Source organism: Neofelis nebulosa, chromosome 4, assembly GCF_028018385.1.
Source record: "Neofelis nebulosa isolate mNeoNeb1 chromosome 4, mNeoNeb1.pri, whole genome shotgun sequence".
Classification (NCBI taxonomy): domain Eukaryota; kingdom Metazoa; phylum Chordata; class Mammalia; order Carnivora; family Felidae; genus Neofelis; species Neofelis nebulosa.
Genome location: NC_080785.1, coordinates 153,287,243 through 153,309,142, shown reverse-complemented (window position 1 = coordinate 153,309,142; position 21,900 = coordinate 153,287,243). Strand labels below are relative to the sequence as shown.

The following is a 21,900-nucleotide window of genomic DNA, read 5'->3' as shown; positions in this document are numbered from 1 at the left end:
GTTTCTGTATTGATGAAAGTAGAACAGTAGTATTTTGAATGTCCTGTAATCATCACATTGCACTGGAATTTAATTAGTCTTGTCTCAGAGAACATTAGGTTATTTCAGTTTTCGGCATTGTGAATATAATCCCTGTCTGCATTCTTGGGCACGTATGGGATTGTTTCTGTAGGAATTAGTGGGCAGATGGGATGCACTTGTTTTCATGTGCACCCCTAACTCTGATATACATGCCTACTCCTGCTGTTACTTTTCAGTTCTGGCGGTCTGGTAGTTGAAAAGGGTATTTAATTTTAATTTTCAGTTATTTCATTAGTAGTAAGGTTTCACAGTTGTCAGTGTGTTTGTTGTATACCTTCTTTTAGGAATTGTCAGTGTCCTTTGCCCATTTTTCTATTTTTTTCATTTAAAAATTTTTTTAATGTTTATTTATTTTTGAGAGAGAGAGTGTGTGAGCAGGGGAGGGGCAGAGAGAGAGGGAGACACAGAATCTGAAGCAGGCTCCAGGCTCTGAGCTGTCAGCACAGAGCCTGACGTGGGGCTCAAACTCATGAAGTGTGAGATCATGACCTGAGCTGAAGTCGGCCACTTAACCTACTGAGCCATCCAGGTGCCCCTATTTTTCTTTTCTATATAGGCATACCTTGTTTTGTTTTTTCTTTAAGACTTTTTTAAAAAAAGCTTATGTATTTATTTTGAGAGAGACACAGAGTGAGAATGGGGGAGGGACAGAGAGAGAGTGAGAGAGACAGAATCCCAAGCAGGCTATGCATTGACAGTGCAGAGCCGGATGCAGGGCTTGAACCCACAAACCAAGAGATCACGATCTGAGCCGAAACCAAGAATTGGAAGCCCAACCAACTGAGCCACGCAGGTGCCCCTAGGCATGCCTTGCATTGTACTTTGCTTTATTGTGTTTTTTTTTTTAAGATTTTGTTTTTAAGAATCTCGATAACCCAACATGGGGGGCTAGAACCCACCACCCCAAGATCAAGAGTCCCATGCTCCACCAACTGAGTCAGCCAGGCACCCCACTGATCTGTGATCAGTGATTTTTGATGTTACTATTGTAATTGTTTTGTGTACTACAAACTCCATATGAGACTGAACTTAATCAGTAAATGCTGGGTGTGTTCTTATTGCTCTAACTGGCTGTTCCCCTGTCTTTCTTTCCTTGGGTCTCCCTGTTCCTTGGGACACAACAATATTGATATTAGGCCAGTTAATAACCTTAAAATAACATCTAAGTTTTCAAGTGAAAGGAAGAGCCACATGTCTCTCATTTTTTTTTTTTAATTTTTTTTTTTTAACTGTTATTTATTTTTGAGACAGAGAGAGACGGAGCATGAACGGGGGAGGGTCAGAGAGAGAGGGAGACACAGAATGTGAAACAGGCTCCAGGCTCCGAGCTGTCAGCACAGAGCCCGACGCGGGGCTCGAACTCACAGACCGCGAGATCGTGACCTGAGCCGAAGTCGGACGCTCAACCGACTGAGCCACCCAGGCGCCCCATCTCATTTTAAATCAAAAGCTAGAAATGATTAAGCCTAGGGAGGAAGGCATGTTGAAAGCCAAGATGGACTGAAAAGTTGAAAGGTAGGCCCCTTGCTCCAGTTAGCCAGGTAGCCAAGTGGTGAATGGAAAAGACAAGTTCTTGAAGCAAATTAAAAGTGCTCCTCCAGTGAACACGTGATTAATGACAGAGCCACATCAGCCATTGCTGATGTGGAGAAAGTTTGAGTGGTCTGGATAGAAGATCAAACCGGCCACAACATTCCCTTCAGCCAAAGCCTCGTCCAGAGCAAAGTCCTTACTCTCTTCAATTCTGTGAAGGCTGAGAGAGGTGAAGAAGTAAAGTTTGAAACTAACACAGGCTGGTTCATGAGGTTTAAAGAAAGAAGCCATGTCCCTAACATAAAAATATAAGGTGAAGCAGCAAGTGCTGATGTAGCATCTGCAGCAAGTGATCCGGAAAGTTTGGTTAAGATAATTCGTGAAGGCAGCCACACTAAACAACGGATTTTCAATGGAGACAAAACTTAGCCTCCTGATGGAAGAAGATGCCATCTAGGACTTTGACAGCTAGAGAGGAGAAGTCAATGTCTGACCTCAAAGCGTCAAAGAACAGGCTGACTCTCTTGTTACAGGCTAATGCAGCTGGTGACTGTAAGTTGAAGCCAGTGCTCATTTACCATTCTGAAAATCCTAGGGCCTTTAAGAATTATGCTAAACATACTCTGCCCGTGCTGTATAAATGGAACAACAAAGCCTGGATGGCAGCACATGTATTTACAATGTAGTTTACTGTATTTTAAGGCTCCTGTTGAGACCTACTGCTCAAAAAAAAAAAAAAAAAAAAAAAAATTCCTTTTAAGATATTACTGCTCATTGACAATGCACATGGTCACCCAAGAGCACTGATGGAAATGTACAAGATAAATGTTGTATTCGTGCTAACACAACATCTGTTCTGCAGCCCATGGATCAAGGAGTAATTGTGGCTTTCAAACTTATTCTTTAAGAAATCCATTTCTTTTTTTTTTTTTTTTTTTTTTAATTTTTTTAAGTGTTTACTTATTTTTGAAAGAGAACATGAGCAGGGGAAGGGCAGAGAGAGAGGGAGACACAGAATCTGAAGCAGGCTCCAGGCTCTGAGCTGTCCTCATAGAGCCTGATGTGGGGCTCAAACCCATGAACCGTGAGATCATGACCTGAGCTGAAGTTGGATGCTTAACCGACTGAGCTACCCAGGTGCCCCTCCTGTTTTTATTTTTTAATTTTTTAAATGTTTTTTTTTTTTTAATTTTTGAGAGAGAAAGAGACAAGCATGAGCAGGGGAGGGGTAGAGAGAGAGGGAGACACAGAAGCTGAAGCAGGCTCCTGGCTCTGAGCTGTCAGCACAGAGCCCGATGCAGGGCTTGAACTCACGAGCCATGAGATCATGACCTGAGCTGAAGTCAGCTGCCTAACCAACTGAGCCACCCAGGCGCCCCCTTAAGAAAGATATTTCTAAGGCTATAGCTGCATAGATAGTGATTCCTCTAATGGATCTGGGCGGAGTAAAATTGAAAACCTTCTGGAGAGGGTTCACCATCCTAGATGCCATTAAGAACAGTCATGATTCATGGGAAGAAGTCAAAATGTCAACATTCATGGGAGTTTGGAAGAAGTGGATTCCAGCCCTCACAGGTGACTTTGAGGGGCTCAAGACTTTAGTGGAAGAAGTAACCACAGGTGTGGTGAAAACAGCAAGAGAACTGGAAGTGGAGCCTGAAGATGGGACTGAAGTGCTGTGATCTCATGATCAAGCTTGAATGGATGAGGAGTTGCTTCTAATGGATGAGCAAAAAAAAAGTCTCTTGAGCTGGAATATACTGGTGAAGATGCTGTGAAGATTGTTGAAATGACAACAAAGGATTTAGAGTATCATGTACGCTTAGTTGATAAAACAGCAGCGGGACTTGAGAGGATGGACTCCAGTTTTGAAAGAAGTTCTATTGTGGGTCGGATGTTCTCGAGTAGCATTACACGCTACAGAGAAATCGTTCTTGAAAGGAAGAACCAGTCAGTGCGGCAAACTTCATTGTTGTCTTGGTTAAGAAATTGCCACAGCCGCCCAGCCATCGGTGACCACCACCCTGATCAAGTCAGCAGCCATCAGTGTGGAGGCAGGACCATCCACCAGCAAAAAGATTACAACTCACTGAAAGCTTAGATGATGGTTAGCATTATTTTAGCAATAAAGTGCTTTAAAAAAAATTTTTTTTAACATTTATTCATTTTTTGAGAGGCAGAGTGAGACACAGTATGAACAGGGGTGGGGCAGAGAGAGAGGGAGACACAGAATCTGAAGCAGGCTCCAGGCTCTGAGCTGTCAGCACAGAGCCCGATGTGGGGCTTGAACTCATGAACTGTGAGATTGTGACCTGAGCTGAAGTCGAATGCTTAACCGACTGAGCCACCCAGGTGCCCCAATAAAGTGCTTTTAAATTAAGGTATGAACTTTTTAAAGATCTAATGCTACTGCACACTTAATAGACTACAGTGTAGTATAAACATAACTTTTATATGCACTGGGAAACCAAAAAATTCATTTTGACCCACTCTATTGTTTTGGTCCGGATCTGAACCTGCAATATCTCTGATGTGTGCCTTTACCTTTCTTCTTACTACTTTATAAGACTTATTCACACATTAATGGTATTGCTCCTTTATCTTCTATGATACACATTTTTTTCAGTTCATTGTTTTTGTTTATTATGTTTTTAGTGCACACTTCAGATTTTATATATAAATGTGTAAGGTCCATCCCATCCTTCCTTTTACCTGGCTTTGCTATGCACCCAGAAAAGCTTTGTCACCCATGTAAAATTGTGAGCAGTTACATATGTTCTGCTAGTACGTGTACTGGTTGATTTTTACTTAAGTCTTTATATGACATATATTTAAGTATATGATAGGTAAGGGGAAGCTTGTACTTTAACTTTTTCTCCATATGTTTTCTACTTGTTGGAAACACTCTTATACTGAATTCTTATATGTACTTTAGGTCTTTTCAGAATTTCCTGTTCTCTTCCACCATGTATCTGCCTGTGACAGGTCCACAGTATTTTAAGTATTGTATCTATTGTAGTTTTTCTATCTGCTAAGACTAATTCTTGGTGATAACTTTTCTTTTTCAAGTTTTCCAAGGCTATTCTCAAATGAGTATTTCTCAATGAACTTAGAATCTTTTTGTCAAGTTCTGCAGAATAGTGTTGGGAATTTTGTGAGCTCATACACCTTACAGGTTGATGAGATAGAATTAATATCTTTATGAGGTTGCTCTTCTCTGCATTTCTTCATATATATTACATACACACACACACACACACGCACACGTGTGTGTGTGTGTGTGTGTGTGTGTGTGTGTGTGTATGTGTGTGTGTATCTTTTTTTTTTTCCTCCCCAGGCTTCTCAGTAAAATTTCCTTCATGTAGGTTTTTCACATGTCTTGTTGAGTTTATTTCCAGATTTTTTTGGTTGTTGTTGCTATTGAGTGTCCTTCCCCATTCTATTATATATATTTTTCACCTGTTAAGAGTTGGTGTAGAGAAAAGCAACTGAGCAATTTAAGTTTAGTTATTTATATATTTGTAAGTAATCTTTACATCCAATGTGTACTCAGACTCAAGACCTTGAGATCGAGAATTGCAGTCTCCTCAGACTGAGCCAGCCAGGTGCCCCTCCATCGCAGATCCTATCCATACATTTTTCGATTAGGTTAATGTTTTACCAGTCCTTGCTAGTACTAATTTCTGAATAGCTGATATAGAGAATGTTGGTAGTCTATGGGAATGCAAGCTGGTGCAGCCACTCTGGAAAACGGTATGGAGGTTCCTCAAAAACTAAAAATAGAACCACCCTGTGACCCAGCAATTGCACTACATTTATCCAAGGGATATAGGTGTGCTGTTTCGAAGGGACACCTTCACCCCCATGTTTATAGCAGCACTATCAACAATAGCCAAAGTATGAAAAGAGCCCAAATGTCCATCGATGGATGAGTGGATAAAGAAGATGTGGTATGTATATACAATGGAGTATTACTTGGCAATCAAGAAGAATGAAATCTTGCCATTTGCAACTATGTGGATGGAACTGGAGGGTATTATGCTGAGTGAAATTAGTCAGAGAAAGACAAAAATCATATGACTTCACTCATATGAGGACTTTAAGGGACACAACAGATGAACATAAGGGAAGGGAAACCAAAATAATATAAAAACAGGGAGGGGGACAAAACAGAAGAGACTCATAAATATGGAGAACAAACTGAGGGTTACTGGAGGGGTTGTGGGAGGGCGGATGGGCTAAGTGGGTAAGGGGCACTAAGGAATCTACTCCTGAAATCGTTGCACTATATGGTAACTAATTTGGATGTAAATTTAAAAAAATAAAAAAAAAAAAAATGTTGGTAGTCTAATTGAAAATACATCCAAGGTTAACAGGTCACTTGTGTACTAAAAAGTCACGAGTACTACTGGTTTATTGCAAGGATGACTGCTTAGATATGTGGCCGGTGATAGACAAGAAAATACTAACAGCTAATGATTTCTACAGCACGTATGTACATCTCTGAGACCTGAGCTCAGTCAAGCCAGTACAGACTTCAGACCTTCAGACTTCTAACAAAAATCCCAGGGGGAAACACGTCTTAACAACAGTGCATAAAATGATTAAGAAGATAATATATAAAAATATATTATTTATAATTTGTTAGAAACCTTATTACAAGGAACTTACCTGACTTTTAAAAAATATTAAAAAATTTTTTTCATTGTGGTAAAATACAGGTAATGTAAAATTTAGCATCTTAAACATTGTTTTTTACAGCTTTATTGAGGTATCATTTGTATACCATAAGATTTACTCAATTTAAGTGTACAGTTCAATGATTTTTAGTAAATTTATGGAGTTAATGCAGCTTTCATCACAGTCTAATTTTAGAACATTTGTGATATCCCCAAAAGAAACTTCTTGCCCATTTGTGGTCATTCCCTGTTCCTATTCCCAGTCCAGACAGCCACCAGTCTGCCTCTCCTTTTCCAGAAATTTCTCAGAACTCCTTTAGCCTCAGTTTCTTTGTCCAAAAAATGGGTTTCCCGATGATCCTTACTTCATTTTATCATTGTGTGGATTAAGTGAGAGAATCCAGTATCGGTCCATTGTCTGGTATTCAGTAAGCACTCAGTGAGTATTAGCTATCATTATTATTTTACCTAGCTGTCTGCAATCCTTAGGGATTAAACCTGCCATGTTTTCTTAGATCTAAAATATTAAATCAGATTTACTCAACTGCCTTTTTTTTTCTTAACTGAACTTTAAACTACTTTTATTTATTTTTTAAATTTACATCCAAGTTAGTAAGCATATGATTTCAGGAGCAGATTCTTTAATGCCTCTTACCCATTTAGCCCGTCCCCCCTCCCACAACCCCTCCAGCAACCCTCTGTTTGTTCTCCATATTTAAGAGTCTTATGTTTTTGTCCTCCTTCCTGTTTTTATATTATTTTTGCTTCCCTTCCCTTATGTTCATCTGTTTTGTATCATAAAGTCCTCATATGAGTGAAGTCATATGATATTTGTCTTTCTCTGACTAATTTTGTTTAGCATAATACTCTCTAGTCCATCCATGTAGTTGCGAATGGCAAGATTTCATTCTTTTTGATTGCCAAGTAATACTCCATTGTATATATATACACCACATCTTCTTTATCTATTGATGGACATTTGGCTCTTTCCATACTTTGGTTATTGTTGATAGTGCTGCTATAAACATGGGGGTGAATGTGTCCTTTCGAAACAGCACACCTGTATCCCTTGGATAAATACCTAGTGCAATTGCTGGGCCGTAGGGTAGTTCTATTTTTAATTTTTTGAGGAACCTCCATACTATGTTCCAGGGTGGCTGCACCAGTTTGCATTCCCACCAGCAGTGCAAAAGAGATCCTCTTTCTCTGCATCCTCGCCAACATCTGTTATTGCCTGAGTTGTTAATGTAAGCCATTCTGACAGGTGTGAGGCGGTATCTCATTGTGCTTTTGATTTGTATTTCCCTGATGATGAGTGATGTTGAGCATCTTTTCATGTGTCAGTTGGCCATCTGGATGTCTTCTTTAGAGAAGTGTCTATTCATGTGTTTTGCCCATTTCTTCACTGAATTATTTGTTACTTAGATGTTGAGTTTGATAAGTTCTTTACAGATTTTGGATACTAACCCTTTAGTTCATATGTCGTTTGCAAATATCTTTTCCCATTCCGTCAGGTGCCTTTTACTTTTGCTGATTGTTTCCTTTGCTGTGCAGAAGCTTTTTATTTTGATGAGTCCCACATCTTAAGCATTTTGTGTGTGTGCATCGTAACCATTTTTAAGTGTATAGCGTTGTTAAGTACGTTTACATTGTCATGCAACCAGAACTCTTCATCTTGTAAAACTGACACCTTGCACCCATTAAACAACAAATCCCCATTCCTGCTTCCCACACCCTGGTAACTACTGTTCCACTTTCTGTCTCTGTGAATTTGACTACTTTACTACTTGACATAAGTGGACTTACATAGAATTTATCTTTTTATAACTGGCTTATTTCACTTGGCAAAATATCCTCAAGGTTCCTCTGTGTTTTAGTATGTTTCAGAATTTCCCTTTTTCAGGCTGAGTAATGTTTCATTGTATGTACATACCACATTTTGTTTATTCATTTATCCATTGATGGACACATGGGTTGCCTCCACCTTTAGCCTATTGTGAGTAATGCCACCGTGGGTGTGGATGGGTTGTATGTGTAATGCTCATGTACAAATATCTGTTTGAGCCCCTGCCTTCAATTCTTTGAGTATATATCCAGAAATGGAATTGCTGGTTCATATGGTAATTCTATTTGTAATTTTTAGAGGAACCTCCATACTGTTTTCCACGGCAGCTGCACCTTTATATTTCCACCAACAGTGTACAAGGGTTCCAGTTTCTCCACATCCTTGCCAGCATGCATCCATCTTTGTTATAGTAGTCATCTTGAGGAATGTGAGATGGTATCTCATTGTAGTTTTGATTTTGCATTTCCCTAATGATCAGTGTTGTTTAGTATCTTTTCATGTATTGTGTATCTGCTTTGGAGAAATGTCTATTCAGGTCCTTTGCCCATTTTTGAACAGAGTTTCTGTTGTTATGTTGTAGTTCTTTATATATTCTGGGTATTAACTCCTTATCAGATACATGACTTGCCAATATTTTCTCCTATTCCATGGGTTGCCTTTTCACTCTGTTGATTGTGTCCTTTGATAGTCAGAAGTTTTACATTTTGATGTAGTCCTGTTTATCTGTTTTTTGTTTCCTGTGCTTTTGGAGTTCTACTCAAGAAATCATTGCCAGATCCAATGTCACAAAGATGTCCTTCCTTTGTTTCTTCTAAGAGTTTTATAGCTTCAGCTCTTAAATTTAGGTCTTCGATCCATTTTAGGTTTATTTTTGTAAATGGTATAAGGTAAGGGTCCAACTTCATTCTTTTGCACGTGGATTATAGTTTTCCCAGCACCGTTTGCTCAAAAGACTGTCCCCCGTTGAATGGTCTTGGCACCCTTGTCAAAAATCATGTGACCCCATGTATTAGTTTACTATGGCTGCCATAATAAAGTACCACAGACTGTGGCTTAAATAACAGAAATTTAGTTTCTCACAGTTTTAGATGCTGGAAGTCTGAGATCAAGGTGTTGATAGGGCTGATTTCTTAGGCCTCTCTCTTGAGCTTGTGGATGGCCATTTTCTCGCTGTATCTTCACATAGTTGTCCTTCTGTGCATGTCTGTGTCCTAATCTCTTCCTATAAGGACAACAGTCCTATTGGACTAGTGCCCATTTGTATAATTTCAGTTTACTTTACCTCTTTTAAGGCTTTATCTCTAAATACAGTCACATTCTGAGATAATGAGGGGGGTAGGACTTCAACATATCAATTGGGGGCAGTACAGTTCAGCTCATAACATCATATATGCAAGGGTTTATTTCTGGGTTCTTTCCTCTCTTTCATTGGTGTATATGTCTCTTTATGCCAGTATCACATTGTTTCAATTATTGTAGGTTTGTAATAAGTTTTGAAATTAGCAGTTGTGAGGGGCCCCCCCGGGGTGACTCTCGGTTGATTGTCCGACTCTGGCTCAGGTTGTGATGTCATGGTTTATGAGTTCAAGCCCCGCATCGGGCTCTCTGCTGTCAGCCTGGAAGCCCACTTCAGATCTTCTGTCCCCCTTTCTCTTTGCCCCTCCCCCACTGGCGTGCCCGCACACACGTGCTCTCTCACACAGAAATAAAACATTTACAAAAATTTTTTTTTAATTAATTGTGAAATCTTTAGCTTTGTTCTTCTTTTTCAAGATTGTTTTGGCTCTTTGGAGTCCCTTGAGATTCCATATGAATTTTAGAATGGATTTTTCTCTTTCTGCAAAAAATGCCATTGGGATTCTGATAAGGATTTCACTGAATCCCTAAGGATCAAAAATCCAAAAAAGTAGATCATTTTGGGGGAGGTTTGCCACCTTAGTATTAAATTTTTTTAATACATGAATATGGATATCTACCCATTTATTTATGTCTTTAATTTTAAAGTTTTTGGCAAAATTTTGTAGTCTTTTGCGTTCTTGGTTAAGTTTACTTCTGTGTAATTCTTTTTGATGCTATCGTAAATGGAATTTTTTTTAAATTTCATTTTCTAATTGTCCATTGTGGTTATATACAAACAAATGAATTTTGTGTACTGATTTTTTTATTCTGCAATTTTGCTGAATTTATTTCTAACAGGCTTTTTATGAACTCTTTAGGGCTTTCTATATATAAAATCATGTCTGTATACAGAGATAATTTTTGCTTCCTCCTTTTTAATTTAGATGCCTCTTATTTCTTTTTCTTGCCTGATTGCTCTGGCAATCCAGTATGATGTTAAATAGAAGTTGTACAAGTGGGAAGCCTGTCTTATTCCTAGTCATAGAGGAAGAGCTTTCAGGCTTTTACCAGTTTGATACGATGTTAAGAGTTTTTCACATATGGCCTTTATTATGTTGAAATAGAGGAACTTAACTGACTTTTGAAGAAGGTGACACTGTTCTTAGCAAATTTGTCCAAAAGGTGAAATATCTCACTACTCTGTTTCAAAGAAGTTAAAAACCACTTTTCCTATTTGAATAACAAAAAGTTGAAATAAAAATTTTACTTACAATTTCAAAGTGTAGGAGATTGTATCTTTCTCCCAAAGCAGGGATAATTGTTTTTTTTTTTTTTTTCTTGTTTTATTTTAGAGAGAGAGCACACGAGCATGTGCCAGTAGGAGGGTGCAGAGAGAAAGAGAATCTTACTCAGGCCCCACAGCCAGTGTGGAGCCAAATGTGCTACTTGATCCCATGACCCTGGGATCATGACCTGAGCCAAAATAAAGAGTCAGACACTCAACTGACTAAGCCACCCTGGTGCCCCAATTGCTATGTTTATATATACTAAAGAGGTAAACTACTGTGTATAAATTGAATTTTTTCCTTTTTTTGAAATATATTAGTCTCTTATGTAGAAAACAAAAAGTGGAGTCACACATCTTTGTTAAAATAATTTTAGCTTTTATAATTGCCCACGTATGTACATTTACTGTGATCTTTATTTCTTCATTGGGCTTCAGGTTACTATCAAGTGTCCTTTTGTTTTAGCAGTTCTTGCCGGGTAGATCTGGTGGTAGTGAATTTGTTCAGCTTTTGTTGATCTGGGAATGTCCTAATGTCTCCTCAGTTTTGAAGGACAGTTTTGCTGGATATAGGATATTTGTTTGCAGGGTTTTTTTCTTTTTCTTTGTCTTTTTTTTAAAGTAGGGCTCCATGTCCAGTGTGGAGCCCAGTGCAGGGCTTGAACTCAGATCAAGACCTGAGATCAAGACCTGAGCTGAGGTCGAGTTGGACGCTTAACTGACTGAGCCACTCAGGCGCCTTAGCAGGCGTTTTTCTTTCAGTTCTTTGAATGTATAGATCTACTGCCTCTGGTCTCCAGAGTTCCTGGTGAGAGATCTGCTGAGAATCTCATTGAGGATCCCCTGTATGTGATGAGTTGCTTCTCTCTCGCTGCTTTCCAGATTCTTCGTGTCTTTGGCTTTTGACAGTTGACTACAGTGTGTCTTGTGTGGGTCTTTTGAGTTCATCCTGCTTTGAGTTTTTTAAGTTTCACGTCTTTCACCTAAGGAGTTTTAGGCCATTATTTCTTCAAATGTTTTCTCTGTCCCTTTCTTTCTTCTTTTTCTGGGATTTCTACAGCGCTTTTGTTGGTCTGCTTGAAGATGTCTTCACAGGTCCCTTAGACTGTGTTCACTGTTATTCAGTATTTTTTCTTTCTGTTCCTTAGACTTGGTAATTTCAGTTGTCCTATTGTCAAGTCCACCGATTCTTTTGTCTGCCTGTGCAGATCTGCTTTTCAGTCTAGTGGTGAATTTTTCAGTGTAGTTATAGTACTTTTCAGCTTCGGATTTTTTTTTTTTTTTTTTTTTTTTTTTTTAGTTTCTTTTTACATTTTCTCTTTGTTGATATTTGCATCTTTCCTTACATTGTTTTCTTGGCCTTCTCTACATCTTCCTTTAGTTCTTTGAGCATCTTCTTTTTAAAATTTATTTCTATTTTTATTAATGTTTATTTTTGAGAGAGTAAGCACACAAACTGGAGAGGGAGAGAGAGACAGAGAGAGGGAGACAGAGGATCCAAAGCAGGCTGTGTGCTTTCAGCACAGAGCTCAGTGTGGGGCTCAAACTCACAAAGCATGAAATCATGATCTGAGCCAAAGTCGGATGCTTAACCAGCTGAGCCACCCAGGTGCCCCAGTTCTTTGACCATCTTTAAGATAGTTGTTTTAAAGTATTTGTCTAGTACATCTACCACCAAGTCTTCTTCAGGAGCAATTTTTTTTTTTTTTTAAGTTAATGTATTTTGAGAAAGTGCAAGTAGGGGAGGGGCAGAGAAAGAGGGAGAATCTCAAGCAGGCTCCGTGCTGTCAGTACAGAGCCCCAATGGGGGGCTCAAACTCATGAAGCAGTGAGATCATGACTTGAGTTGAAATCAAGAATTGGACACTCAACCAACTGAGCCATCCGGGTGCCCCTTCAGGGACAATTTCTGGTTTTTTGTTTTGTTTTGTTTTTCCATTTGAATGGGCCACACTTTCCAGTTTTTTTGTATGCCTGGTGCTTTTTTGTTGAAAACTGGACATTTGAATCTAGTGATGCGGTGACTCTGGAAATCAGAATCTGTCCCTTCCTCAGGGTTTGCTGGGCTTTTTGTTTTTTGTTTTTTGTTGTAGCCTGTGTGTCAAGAATTAGCTGAGGTTTAGGGGTGCCTGGGTGGCTCAGTCACTTAAGCATTCACCTTCAGCTCATGACCTCATGACCTCATGGTTCATGAGTTCAGGTTCTGCGTTAGGCTCTGTGCTGACAGCTCAGATCCTGGAGCCTGCTTCGGATTCTGTGTCTCCCTCTGTCTGCAAACCTCCCCCACCCCCTCCACCCTGGTTTGCACTCTGTCTCTCTCTATCTCCCTCAAAAATAAATATCAAAAAGAAAAAAAAAGAATTAGCTGAGGTTTCTGAACTTAAGGTCTTCCCAAGTCTTCTAAGCCTGTGCCTTTCCCTGGATGTGCATGGTGACTTTCTCATTTCCCCTGTGTATATGGTTGCTTTCGAATGTCAGTCTGGCTCCCACATGTCAGTCTGGCTCACAGAAGGGAAAAAAGACAAATGGAGGGGTGAGTGGAAGGAGAAGTACTGTTGCTTTATTTATTAAAAATGTTTGTTTATTTTGAGAGAGAGTGCTTGTGAGCAGGGGAGGGGCAGAGAGAGAGAGAGAGAGAGAAAGGGAGGGAGGGAGGGAACGAGAGAATCCCAAGCAGGCTCTGTGCTGCTAGCATAGAGCCTGACATGGGGCTCAGACTCACAGACCGTGAGATCACGACCTGAGCCAAAATCAAGAGTCAGGCACTCAACCGACTGAGCCACCCAGGTCCCCCAGCACTGGAGCTTTAAATCCCCTTTGAAGTCACTTCCACCTGAGGGAAGGTGCAGCAGTGGAGGGAGGTGTTTGTCCACCTTCCCCTTTGCTCCTCTGAGATCGGAAGCAGCAGTCCGTGATCAGAGCACAGATCCCCCGTATTTGGAGGACAGAGTCCTTGCTGCCTACTCTGGCTCCCACAGACTGTGCAGGCTGCTCCAGAAACACGTGCAGGGCTGGGGGCTGGGTAGCTGCTACTGTGCCAAGAGCTAAAATTCACCAAAATTTACCACCTAAGCCTTCCTCTGTGAGCTACAAGCCTTCAGTAGACTCCAGAGCTCCAAAATAGTCACCTCAGACAGATTCCACCAGTGCCATTGTTGTCTTGGTGGGCACAGGTTTCTGCTGCTTCCTCCTCTTCCACTTCCCAGAATATTCCTCATAAATTTTTTAAAAAGGTTTTACTTGGACAGTTTGCAAACTAGTGAGAAAATCTTAACCCCCAGGACTGCCACCATTTTGTGTGCACATGCCACGCCCTGGGAGCAGCACTCCTCCTGGTCTCCAAAACCTCTTCTGCGGCACATTCTTTCAGGTGTGGGGCAGGCGGTCTGCACAGAGCAGTGGGCTGGAGAGCACCGGCCCAGGACCCAAGGCTCTTCCCAGGCCCTGGGAGGACAGAGACTAGGATAGCTACTTCCTCTAGCCGGGACTTGATTTTTTTTATCCAGAAAGTGTGAGAATTGGACTGGATTTGTGTTTCTTCAGCAAACAAACTTTTGTGTATAATCCAGACCAAAAAACCTCCCAAGTTCAGCAGTACATGAAGTGAAAATAAGAGTTTAAATTAGGAGGGGAGGGTGGGTGAGGGGTACTGAGGAGGGCACCTTGTTGGGATGAGCACTGGGTGGTGTATGGAAATGAATTTGACAATAAATTCCATGTTAAAAAAAATTAAAAAATAACTAAATTATTACAGCAATTTTTTAACACTGGTCTGGTGAATTACAGAAAATGTGTCAAAGCAGAGAGACATGCAAAGCAGAGTCAGCATAAGTGAAGTTAAGCTTTTACCATGACTCTGTGATTTGCAGTTCAAATGGAGGGTGGATATAATTTGGGAAGCTATAGGCAACCCTCTTTGTGCGATCTGACCCCAGTTTCCTCACCTGAAAAGCAGGGGCTGGAAGAGTCGTCCTCTAAGAAGACCTTCCAGTTGTAACTCCGAAATTCTCAGTTCTGTGACTGCAGGGCATAAAGCTGGCAGGCGTGGTGAGGGGCTCATGAGGGTGATGGGAGTGCTGCGGCTTCGGAGCTTCCTTTCTGACTCCTGTTCTGCTTGGCTCCTCCGTGTGTAGGCGACAGAGAACATGGCAGGTGGGACACGGAGGGCCGCGTTTCTTGGCTGGATTAAAAGTGCCAGTGGAGTTGTGTGGCTTGGAGGGAGGGTTGCTTCCATTGTCTCCCAAAGATGGTGTTAGGAAGTACAAAGACAAATCTTCTCTATTTTAACCTTTTTGTATGTGCTTTATCGAGTATTTTAAAAAATGTGTAGCTAGCACATCAGATTTGTTGTTTCAAAGAGGTGGCTGCTTAAGATGTGGCTCCCGCTTTGAAAAATGGCGTCAGCCTAAAGGGAAAGGTTAAGTCCCATGGTATTTGATGACAGCAGAGGTTCTGATGGGGAGGGGGTGGTGACTAGACTCCAGACGCCCTGGCCTGAGGGACCGGTCACACCTTACCAGCATGGCCGTGAGCCTTCGCCTTGCTCTGCACCCTCTGGAGGCTGCTCCACAGGGGAGCTTACATTCCTGCTCCGAGGGGACGATGGGGCCCAGGGGAGAGCTGCTGAGTGGGACGGGCCCCAGCTCTCCCTTCTGAGGCAGGGGTCTTGGAGCCCAGCTCCACAGGGTGGTGTCCTGGAGGGTTTCTTCTAGCAGGTGGTGCTGGCCAGCTGTCCCCTGGAGTCCGGGGGCGGGGGGGCTGGTTCACCCAGCTGGGGGGGCGAGGGCATGCACAGTGCCTCCGGCCCAGCCCTTTTTTGTGTTGGGCACTTGCTTCTTGGAGAGTATGTTGTCTACTCTTCTCTTTGAGCACAGGTTTTGTCTGTTTTGTTTCCCCAAAATGGGAAAAGTTTTGTTTTTTATAGAGTAAAAGTATTCAATATAAAAAATAGAGTATTAAATACATATCTCTATGTATATAGAGAATAGGATAAATTACTTAGACCCAGTGGTAATCATGTAACATTTTGGTGTATAACCTTCTAGAATCTTTTGTCTTTGTGTATATACCTAGTTGGCTCTCAGTATCTATGTAATTTTACATAAATGAAATCATATTGCTCATCTGTTACTTTTTTTTTCCCCCAACGATAAATATGTCATAAACATCTAAACATAATAGAGACTCTTGTCTTCAGCCTTTGTGGCTGTAGAGTATTCTCTTTTGTGGGTAGGTTTGACATAATTTATTTAAACAGTCCTCTTTAATGGAAATTTTGGTGGCATCCAGTATTTGGCCCTGTTAATAATACTGTGATAAATACCCTGTGTGTTCATCCAAGCATTTGCTTTACTGGGTATCTTTTATTGTAGGTTTTAGATACAGAACTGTGGGTCAGCATTAAGTACTTTAATGTTTTTTTCCTAGTATTTATTTTTTTTGAGAGCAGCGGGGAGGGGCAGAGAGAGGCTAGGGGTGGCGGGGCACAGAGGATCTGAAGCAGGCTCCGAGCTGACAGCAGACAGCCTGATGTGGGGCTGGAACTCACAAACCCTGGGATCGTGACCCGAGTTGAAGTCAGATGCTTAACTGAGCCACCCAGACACATCGTACATTAACATTTTTAATGTATGTTTTAAAACTGCCTTCCAGAAAGGTGGGACTGAGCCAGCCAGCCAGCCCTGGCTGGTAGGATGGGTGTTGAACAACTACAGGTATAGCTGTGGGCTTTCTTTGCATCCCTTGGAGTGTGCAGTCTCCTAGCTCAGATGTATGTTTCTTGGGCATCTGTGGGCAGACAGACCTGCCTGTACTCTACCCCAAATGATGGCAGGCCTGCTTCTCCCATCTGCCCCCCAGAATGCGGTCCGTGTCCCACGGGACTTTGAGGGCTGCAGTGTCCTCCGCAAGTACCTAGGCCAGCTCCACTACCTGCAGAGTCGGGTCCCCATGGGCTCGGGCCAAGAGGCCGCTGTTCCTGTCACCTGGTAAGAGCTGGCAGGCAGGGCTGGGGGGAGCCTGGAGGGTGCCTGGGCAGCCCAGGGTGTTTGGATGGTGGGGGTGTCCCTTCCCTTTACTCTCCTCCCCGCCCCCTTCCTTGCTGCCGAGGATGGGGAGTGGCTTGGTGTGGTCTCCCCAGGCCTCCCTCTGACCTGCAGTGGGGTAGCTGGTCCCATCACCTGGCCTCAAGGTCCCGGCCAGCTCCTTCCCTTAAGATGATGGGGGTGGCCTGTCTGCAGGACCGAGATCTTCTCTGGCAAGTCTGTGGCCCATGAGGACATCAAGTATGAGCAGGCCTGCATTCTCTACAACCTCGGTGAGCTGCCTAACCCCTTCTCCATGTCCCTACCTCCCAGGCCCGCCAACCCAGGATCTCAGCTCAGCAGAAAGTCACAAAGGCAGTGTGCTCATGGACAGAAGGTCCCCGGATTCTGACCCCTTCACTGCCTCCCCCATAGCTCTGCCAGCACCTCTTTTCTGGGCCGTGGGCAGCCACCTGCTGGGGAGAAGCTCCACTGGGCTGGCTGCCACATGGTGTTGCTGCTGTGTGCTCTGGCCAGGAGTAGCGACCTGTCTTCATAGACTGGACAGCAGTGCCTTGGCTTCTGGTTGGTCTCAGCTAGCCCTGATGACTTGGCCTTAGTGTGGCTCAGGGGAGGCGCCTGGGGAGCCCCAGAGTCCTGTGTAGGCACCCCTGGGGCTTCAAGACTGGACCTGTAGGCTAGGGGCTATGGATGGGAGCTCGTCCTTCCAACACCCACACCTCTACCTGGTGGAGAGCAGCAGACTGAGGGGCTAGGCTGGACTTCTGCGTGTGTCCTTGGGCCAGCAGCTCCAGTTTTCAGATCCCTGTTTTCCTGACTGTGAGTGACAACACTGCCCCCTCTGCCTTACACTTGACAAAGGTGTGGGCAGCCTGGGGAGCGGCCCCGGGCCAGCCCTGACACCATGTTCTCTGACTCCCCAGGGGCACTGCACTCCATGTTGGGGGCCATGGACAAGCGGGTGTCTGAGGAGGTGAGGAGGGGAGGGGCAGTGGGTGGGACAGAGGACATAACCCAGGAGGGGTGCTGAGCGTCCTTCACCTCCAGAGTTTGCATCCTGTCCTGCGGGAGTGGACACGGGCAGCTGTCTGGCTCTGCCTCTGGCCATCCTCCGCCTCTTCCCCTCCCAGGGCATGAAGGTCTCCTGCACTCACTTCCAGTGCGCGGCAGGCGCCTTTGCCTACCTGCGTGAGCACTTCCCTCATGCCTACAGCGTTGACATGAGCCGCCAGATCCTCACTCTCAATGTCAACCTCATGCTGGTGAGGAGGTGCCCTTGTTGGGGCCCGGTTGAATCCGGGGATGGGGACGGCTGGTGCCGGCTCCTAGACCAGGCCCTGTGCAGATGGCAGTGGGGCCTTGGCTTTGAGCTTTTGAGCCCCGGTGGATCAGAGCGGGGCAGCGCTTCTTGGAGTAGGGGAGGTTGGAGGCGCGAGGACAGGGGAGGGGAATCCCTCTGTGGTCCCCCTGATGGGAAGGGTAAGATCTCCGGGTACACAAGCGAACGCACCTGCATTCGTTGGTCCAGGGCCAGGCTCAGGAGTGCCTTCTGGAGAAGTCAATGTTGGACAACAGGAAGAGCTTTCTGGTGGCCCGCATCAGCGCACAGGTAGGGACGGGGGTGGGTGGTGGCCCTCAAGGGACTGAGAGCAGGCCTTTAGTTCACTCCTGACCCCCACTCACGGCCCCATCCTGGCTCCCAGGTGGTGGATTACTACAAGGAGGCATGCCGGGCCTTGGAGAACCCTGACACCGCCTCGCTGCTGGGCCGGATCCAGAAGGACTGGAAGAAGCTCGTACAGATGAAGATCTACTATTTTGCAGCTGTGGCTCATGTGCGAGCACTGTGACCACTGTTGGGGGGATGGGCCGGGGGTGGGGCTGCCACAGCTGGGAAGTAAGTGGTGGCGTCTCTTCTCTCTCGCCAGCTGCACATGGGGAAGCAGGCTGAGGAGCAGCAGAAGTTCGGGGAGCGGGTGAGTGAGCCACGGCAGGGGGTTAGGACTAAGTCCAGCCTAGGGGGTGCTAGAGGGGAAACTTCCCTTACGGAGTAAGAGAGGTTGTCCTGGCCGTCCCTCACCCCCACATCCTTGGCCACCGCTGGCTGTAGGCCTGGTGTTTCTTTTATGTTGTCCCATCTGTTTTCACCCTGATCCCAAGAGGCCTGAGGAGGTGGGGCAGGGGGTGACACTGAGCTGTTGGCTGGGCTGGTGCCTGGCTGCTTCCTCAGCTTCTGGTCTTCTAATGGGTCACCCGATGGCCAGGCAGGGCTTAATGGGGTGGCAGGAGGAGGGAAGGATGGACCGGGCTCTGCCTGCTGCCCCGTACAGGTCGCATACTTCCAGAGTGCCCTGGACAAGCTTAATGAAGCCATCAAGTTAGCCAAGGTAAAGCTGAGGAAGAGCATGGCTGCCCCTCAGAGCCCTGAGAGTACATGGTGGGGCTGAGGCTTGTCCTGACGCTGGCTTGACTTGGTGCTGAGTGTCCTCCCCACTCCCCGTCCCCCCCACCTTCCCTGTCCTACAGGGCCAGCCTGACACTGTGCAAGATGCGCTTCGCTTCACTATGGATGTCATTGGGGGAAAGTGAGTCTGTGGGGCCGGTGGTGGCCCCGGTTCCTACTTGTTGGGAAGGGCCTGGCCCTTTGCCCGCATCATGTACCTGAGAATAGTGGGCCCCCTGAGAGGCTAGGTCCTGGATCCCTGCTGATTGCTGGACTCCCCACTTCCCCTTCTGACCCCAGGTACAATTCTGCCAAAAAGGACAATGACTTCATCTACCACGAGGCTGTCCCAGTACTGGACACCCTGCAGCCCGTGAAAGGTCTGGAGCTGAGCCGAGGCTGAGGCTTGGGGTAGGGGGTGAAGACGGGAGGACAGAACGGAGGCAGACTCCGCTTGTGTGGACTTGGTCTCCAGTTGTTCCTCTCCCTCCCAGGTGCCCCCTTGGTAAAGCCCTTACCAGTGAACCCCACAGACCCGGCCGTTACGGGCCCTGACATCTTTGCCAAACTGGTACCCATGGCTGCCCACGAAGCGTCGTCACTGTACAGGTGGGCAGGAGGGGCCGGCCCCGTTCTTAGCACACGTGGGGTTGGGATGTCTCAGGACATAGGTTTCCAACAACTGCTCTGTCACTTCTGCAGTGAGGAGAAGGCCAAGCTGCTTCGGGAGATGATGGCCAAGATTGAGGACAAGAATGAAGTCCTGGAGTGAGTGTGGGGCCGGAGGTGACACAGCAGATGTCTGTGGGGTCCCCAGTGCTGCCTGCAGCAGGGAAAGGAATAACGAATGTCCTCTTGCACCAGGTTTCCTAGCACTGCTTCTCCTGCCCGTGGTCTCGGGTGCTGGATTTAGAGGGTGAAAGTCACAGGTCTTGGGAGGACAGTGTCCCTCTGTCGCATTTTCTTCACCAGTGCCCCGGGTCTGTTCTGTGGGGCCAGGTCAAGACCTCCAGTGGTAGAGTCAGGATGCGAACTTGCCCTTTGCTAGGACCTCAGACCCAGTTTCAGTGGTGGGGCTCGCTCTCGGGAGAGGAGTGAGAAGTTAGGTCAACACCCACCTGGTCCTCTTGCCCCCACAGCCAGTTCATGGATTCGATGCAGTTGGATCCGGAGACCGTGGACAACCTTGATGCGTACAGCCACATCCCGCCCCAGCTTATGGAAAAGTGTGCCGCTCTCAGTGTCCGGCCCGACACCGTCAGGAACCTTGTCCAGTCCATGCAGGGTGAGCAAGTGGGGAGAAACAAGTGGGTGGTGGAGGTCACCTGTAGTGGCCGCCTCCGTGTCCTCTGTTCCCCGAGGACGGAGGTTAGACTTCTGAGCACTAGGCACGAGCGCCCACCTCCATCCCTCCGTGGATCCCTGCACCCTGTGTGCCCTGCTCGGCGAGCGCTGGGTCACACACGGGCCCTTGACTGAGTGGGCGGTTCTGTCTCCCTGGGGATGGACACAAACGGGTGCCTAGTGTGGCTACCTCAGGAACCGTGCCCCCCCCCTCCCCCGACACCCCCTAGTGCTGTCAGGTGTGTTCACGGATGTGGAGGCCTCCCTGAAGGACATCAGGGAGCTGCTGGAGGAGGATGAGCTGCTTGAGCAGAAGTTGCAGGAGACCCTGGGCCAGGCCGGGGCCAGCCTGGCGGGAGGGGCCGGCTCCAAGGCGGAGCTGGCCGAGGTGAGGCGAGACTGGGCCAAGTACATGGAGGTCCACGAGAAGGCCTCCTTCACCAACAGCGAGCTGCACCGCGCCATGAATCTGCACGTCGGTAACCTGCGCCTGCTCAGCGGGCCGCTGGACCAGGTCCGGGCTGCCCTGCCCACGCCAGCCCTCACCCCAGGTGAGTCCCTCCCCTCCCCAGGGCAAGGGAGGCAGGGCCGGAGGCTCCAGTCTCACGACCACCGCTGCTCCCAGAGGACAAGGCCGTGCTGCAGAATCTGAAGCGCATCCTGGCCAAGGTGCAGGAGATGCGGGACCAGCGCGTGTCCCTGGAGCAGCAGCTGCGTGAGCTTATCCAGAAGGATGACATCACCGCGTCACTGGTGACCACGGACCACTCGGAGATAAAGGTGGGTGGGTGAGCAGGGGGAGTGTCTCTGGGCTCCGCCTGTAAGCGGCGAGGCCGAATGTCTGTCCTCCGCCTCCTTCCCGCAGAAGCTGTTCGAGGAGCAGCTGAAGAAGTATGACCAGCTGAGGGTGTACCTGGAGCAGAACCTGGCCGCCCAGGACAACGTCCTGCGGGCACTGACAGAGGCCAACGTGCAGTACGCGGCCGTGCGGCGGGTGCTTAGTGACCTGGACCAAAAGTCAGTGTCCGGCCCCCTGCTCTTTCTCGCCCAGCCTCCCGCCCAGGGCGCGGCCTAAGCTGCTCACCTCGCGCTGGCCCTTCTGCCCCCCCAGGTGGAAGTCCACACTGCAGACCCTGGTGGCCTCCTGTGAAGCCTATGAGGACCTGATGAAAAAGTCCCAGGAGGGCAAGGACTTCTATGCCGACCTGGAGAGCAAGGTGGCTGCCCTCTTGGAACGGGCCCAGTCCACCTGCCAGGCCCGAGAGGCTGCCCGCCAGCAACTCCTGGACAGGTGGGTGCGGCCCCAC

General features: G+C 46.1%; 1 protein-coding gene and 1 long non-coding RNA gene across 4 annotated transcripts in view; one reads left to right on the top strand and one right to left on the bottom strand.

Annotated features, from left to right (window-relative positions):
• PTPN23 (protein tyrosine phosphatase non-receptor type 23) overlaps positions 1-21,900 on the top strand; it is a 35,051-nt gene that overhangs the window by 9,581 nt on the left and 3,570 nt on the right. For all 3 annotated transcript variants that reach the window (XM_058727143.1, XM_058727142.1, XM_058727144.1), the window contains 17 exons: positions 16,622-16,749; positions 17,002-17,078; positions 17,730-17,779; positions 17,937-18,068; positions 18,335-18,415; positions 18,510-18,641; positions 18,735-18,782; positions 19,137-19,193; positions 19,333-19,391; positions 19,550-19,629; positions 19,744-19,858; positions 19,952-20,017; positions 20,389-20,534; positions 20,824-21,144; positions 21,219-21,373; positions 21,459-21,610; positions 21,705-21,884. In XM_058727143.1, coding sequence (XP_058583126.1) covers positions 16,622-16,749; positions 17,002-17,078; positions 17,730-17,779; positions 17,937-18,068; positions 18,335-18,415; positions 18,510-18,641; positions 18,735-18,782; positions 19,137-19,193; positions 19,333-19,391; positions 19,550-19,629; positions 19,744-19,858; positions 19,952-20,017; positions 20,389-20,534; positions 20,824-21,144; positions 21,219-21,373; positions 21,459-21,610; positions 21,705-21,884 — 1,979 coding nt within the window. The remainder of the gene's footprint in view (positions 1-16,621; positions 16,750-17,001; positions 17,079-17,729; positions 17,780-17,936; positions 18,069-18,334; positions 18,416-18,509; positions 18,642-18,734; positions 18,783-19,136; positions 19,194-19,332; positions 19,392-19,549; positions 19,630-19,743; positions 19,859-19,951; positions 20,018-20,388; positions 20,535-20,823; positions 21,145-21,218; positions 21,374-21,458; positions 21,611-21,704; positions 21,885-21,900) is intronic.
• On the bottom strand, positions 19,704-20,459 carry LOC131510237 (uncharacterized). The gene is made up of 2 exons (XR_009260952.1): positions 20,368-20,459; positions 19,704-20,072 (listed from the first exon to the last, which is right to left on the bottom strand). It is a non-coding gene; the product is annotated as an uncharacterized LOC131510237 (long non-coding RNA).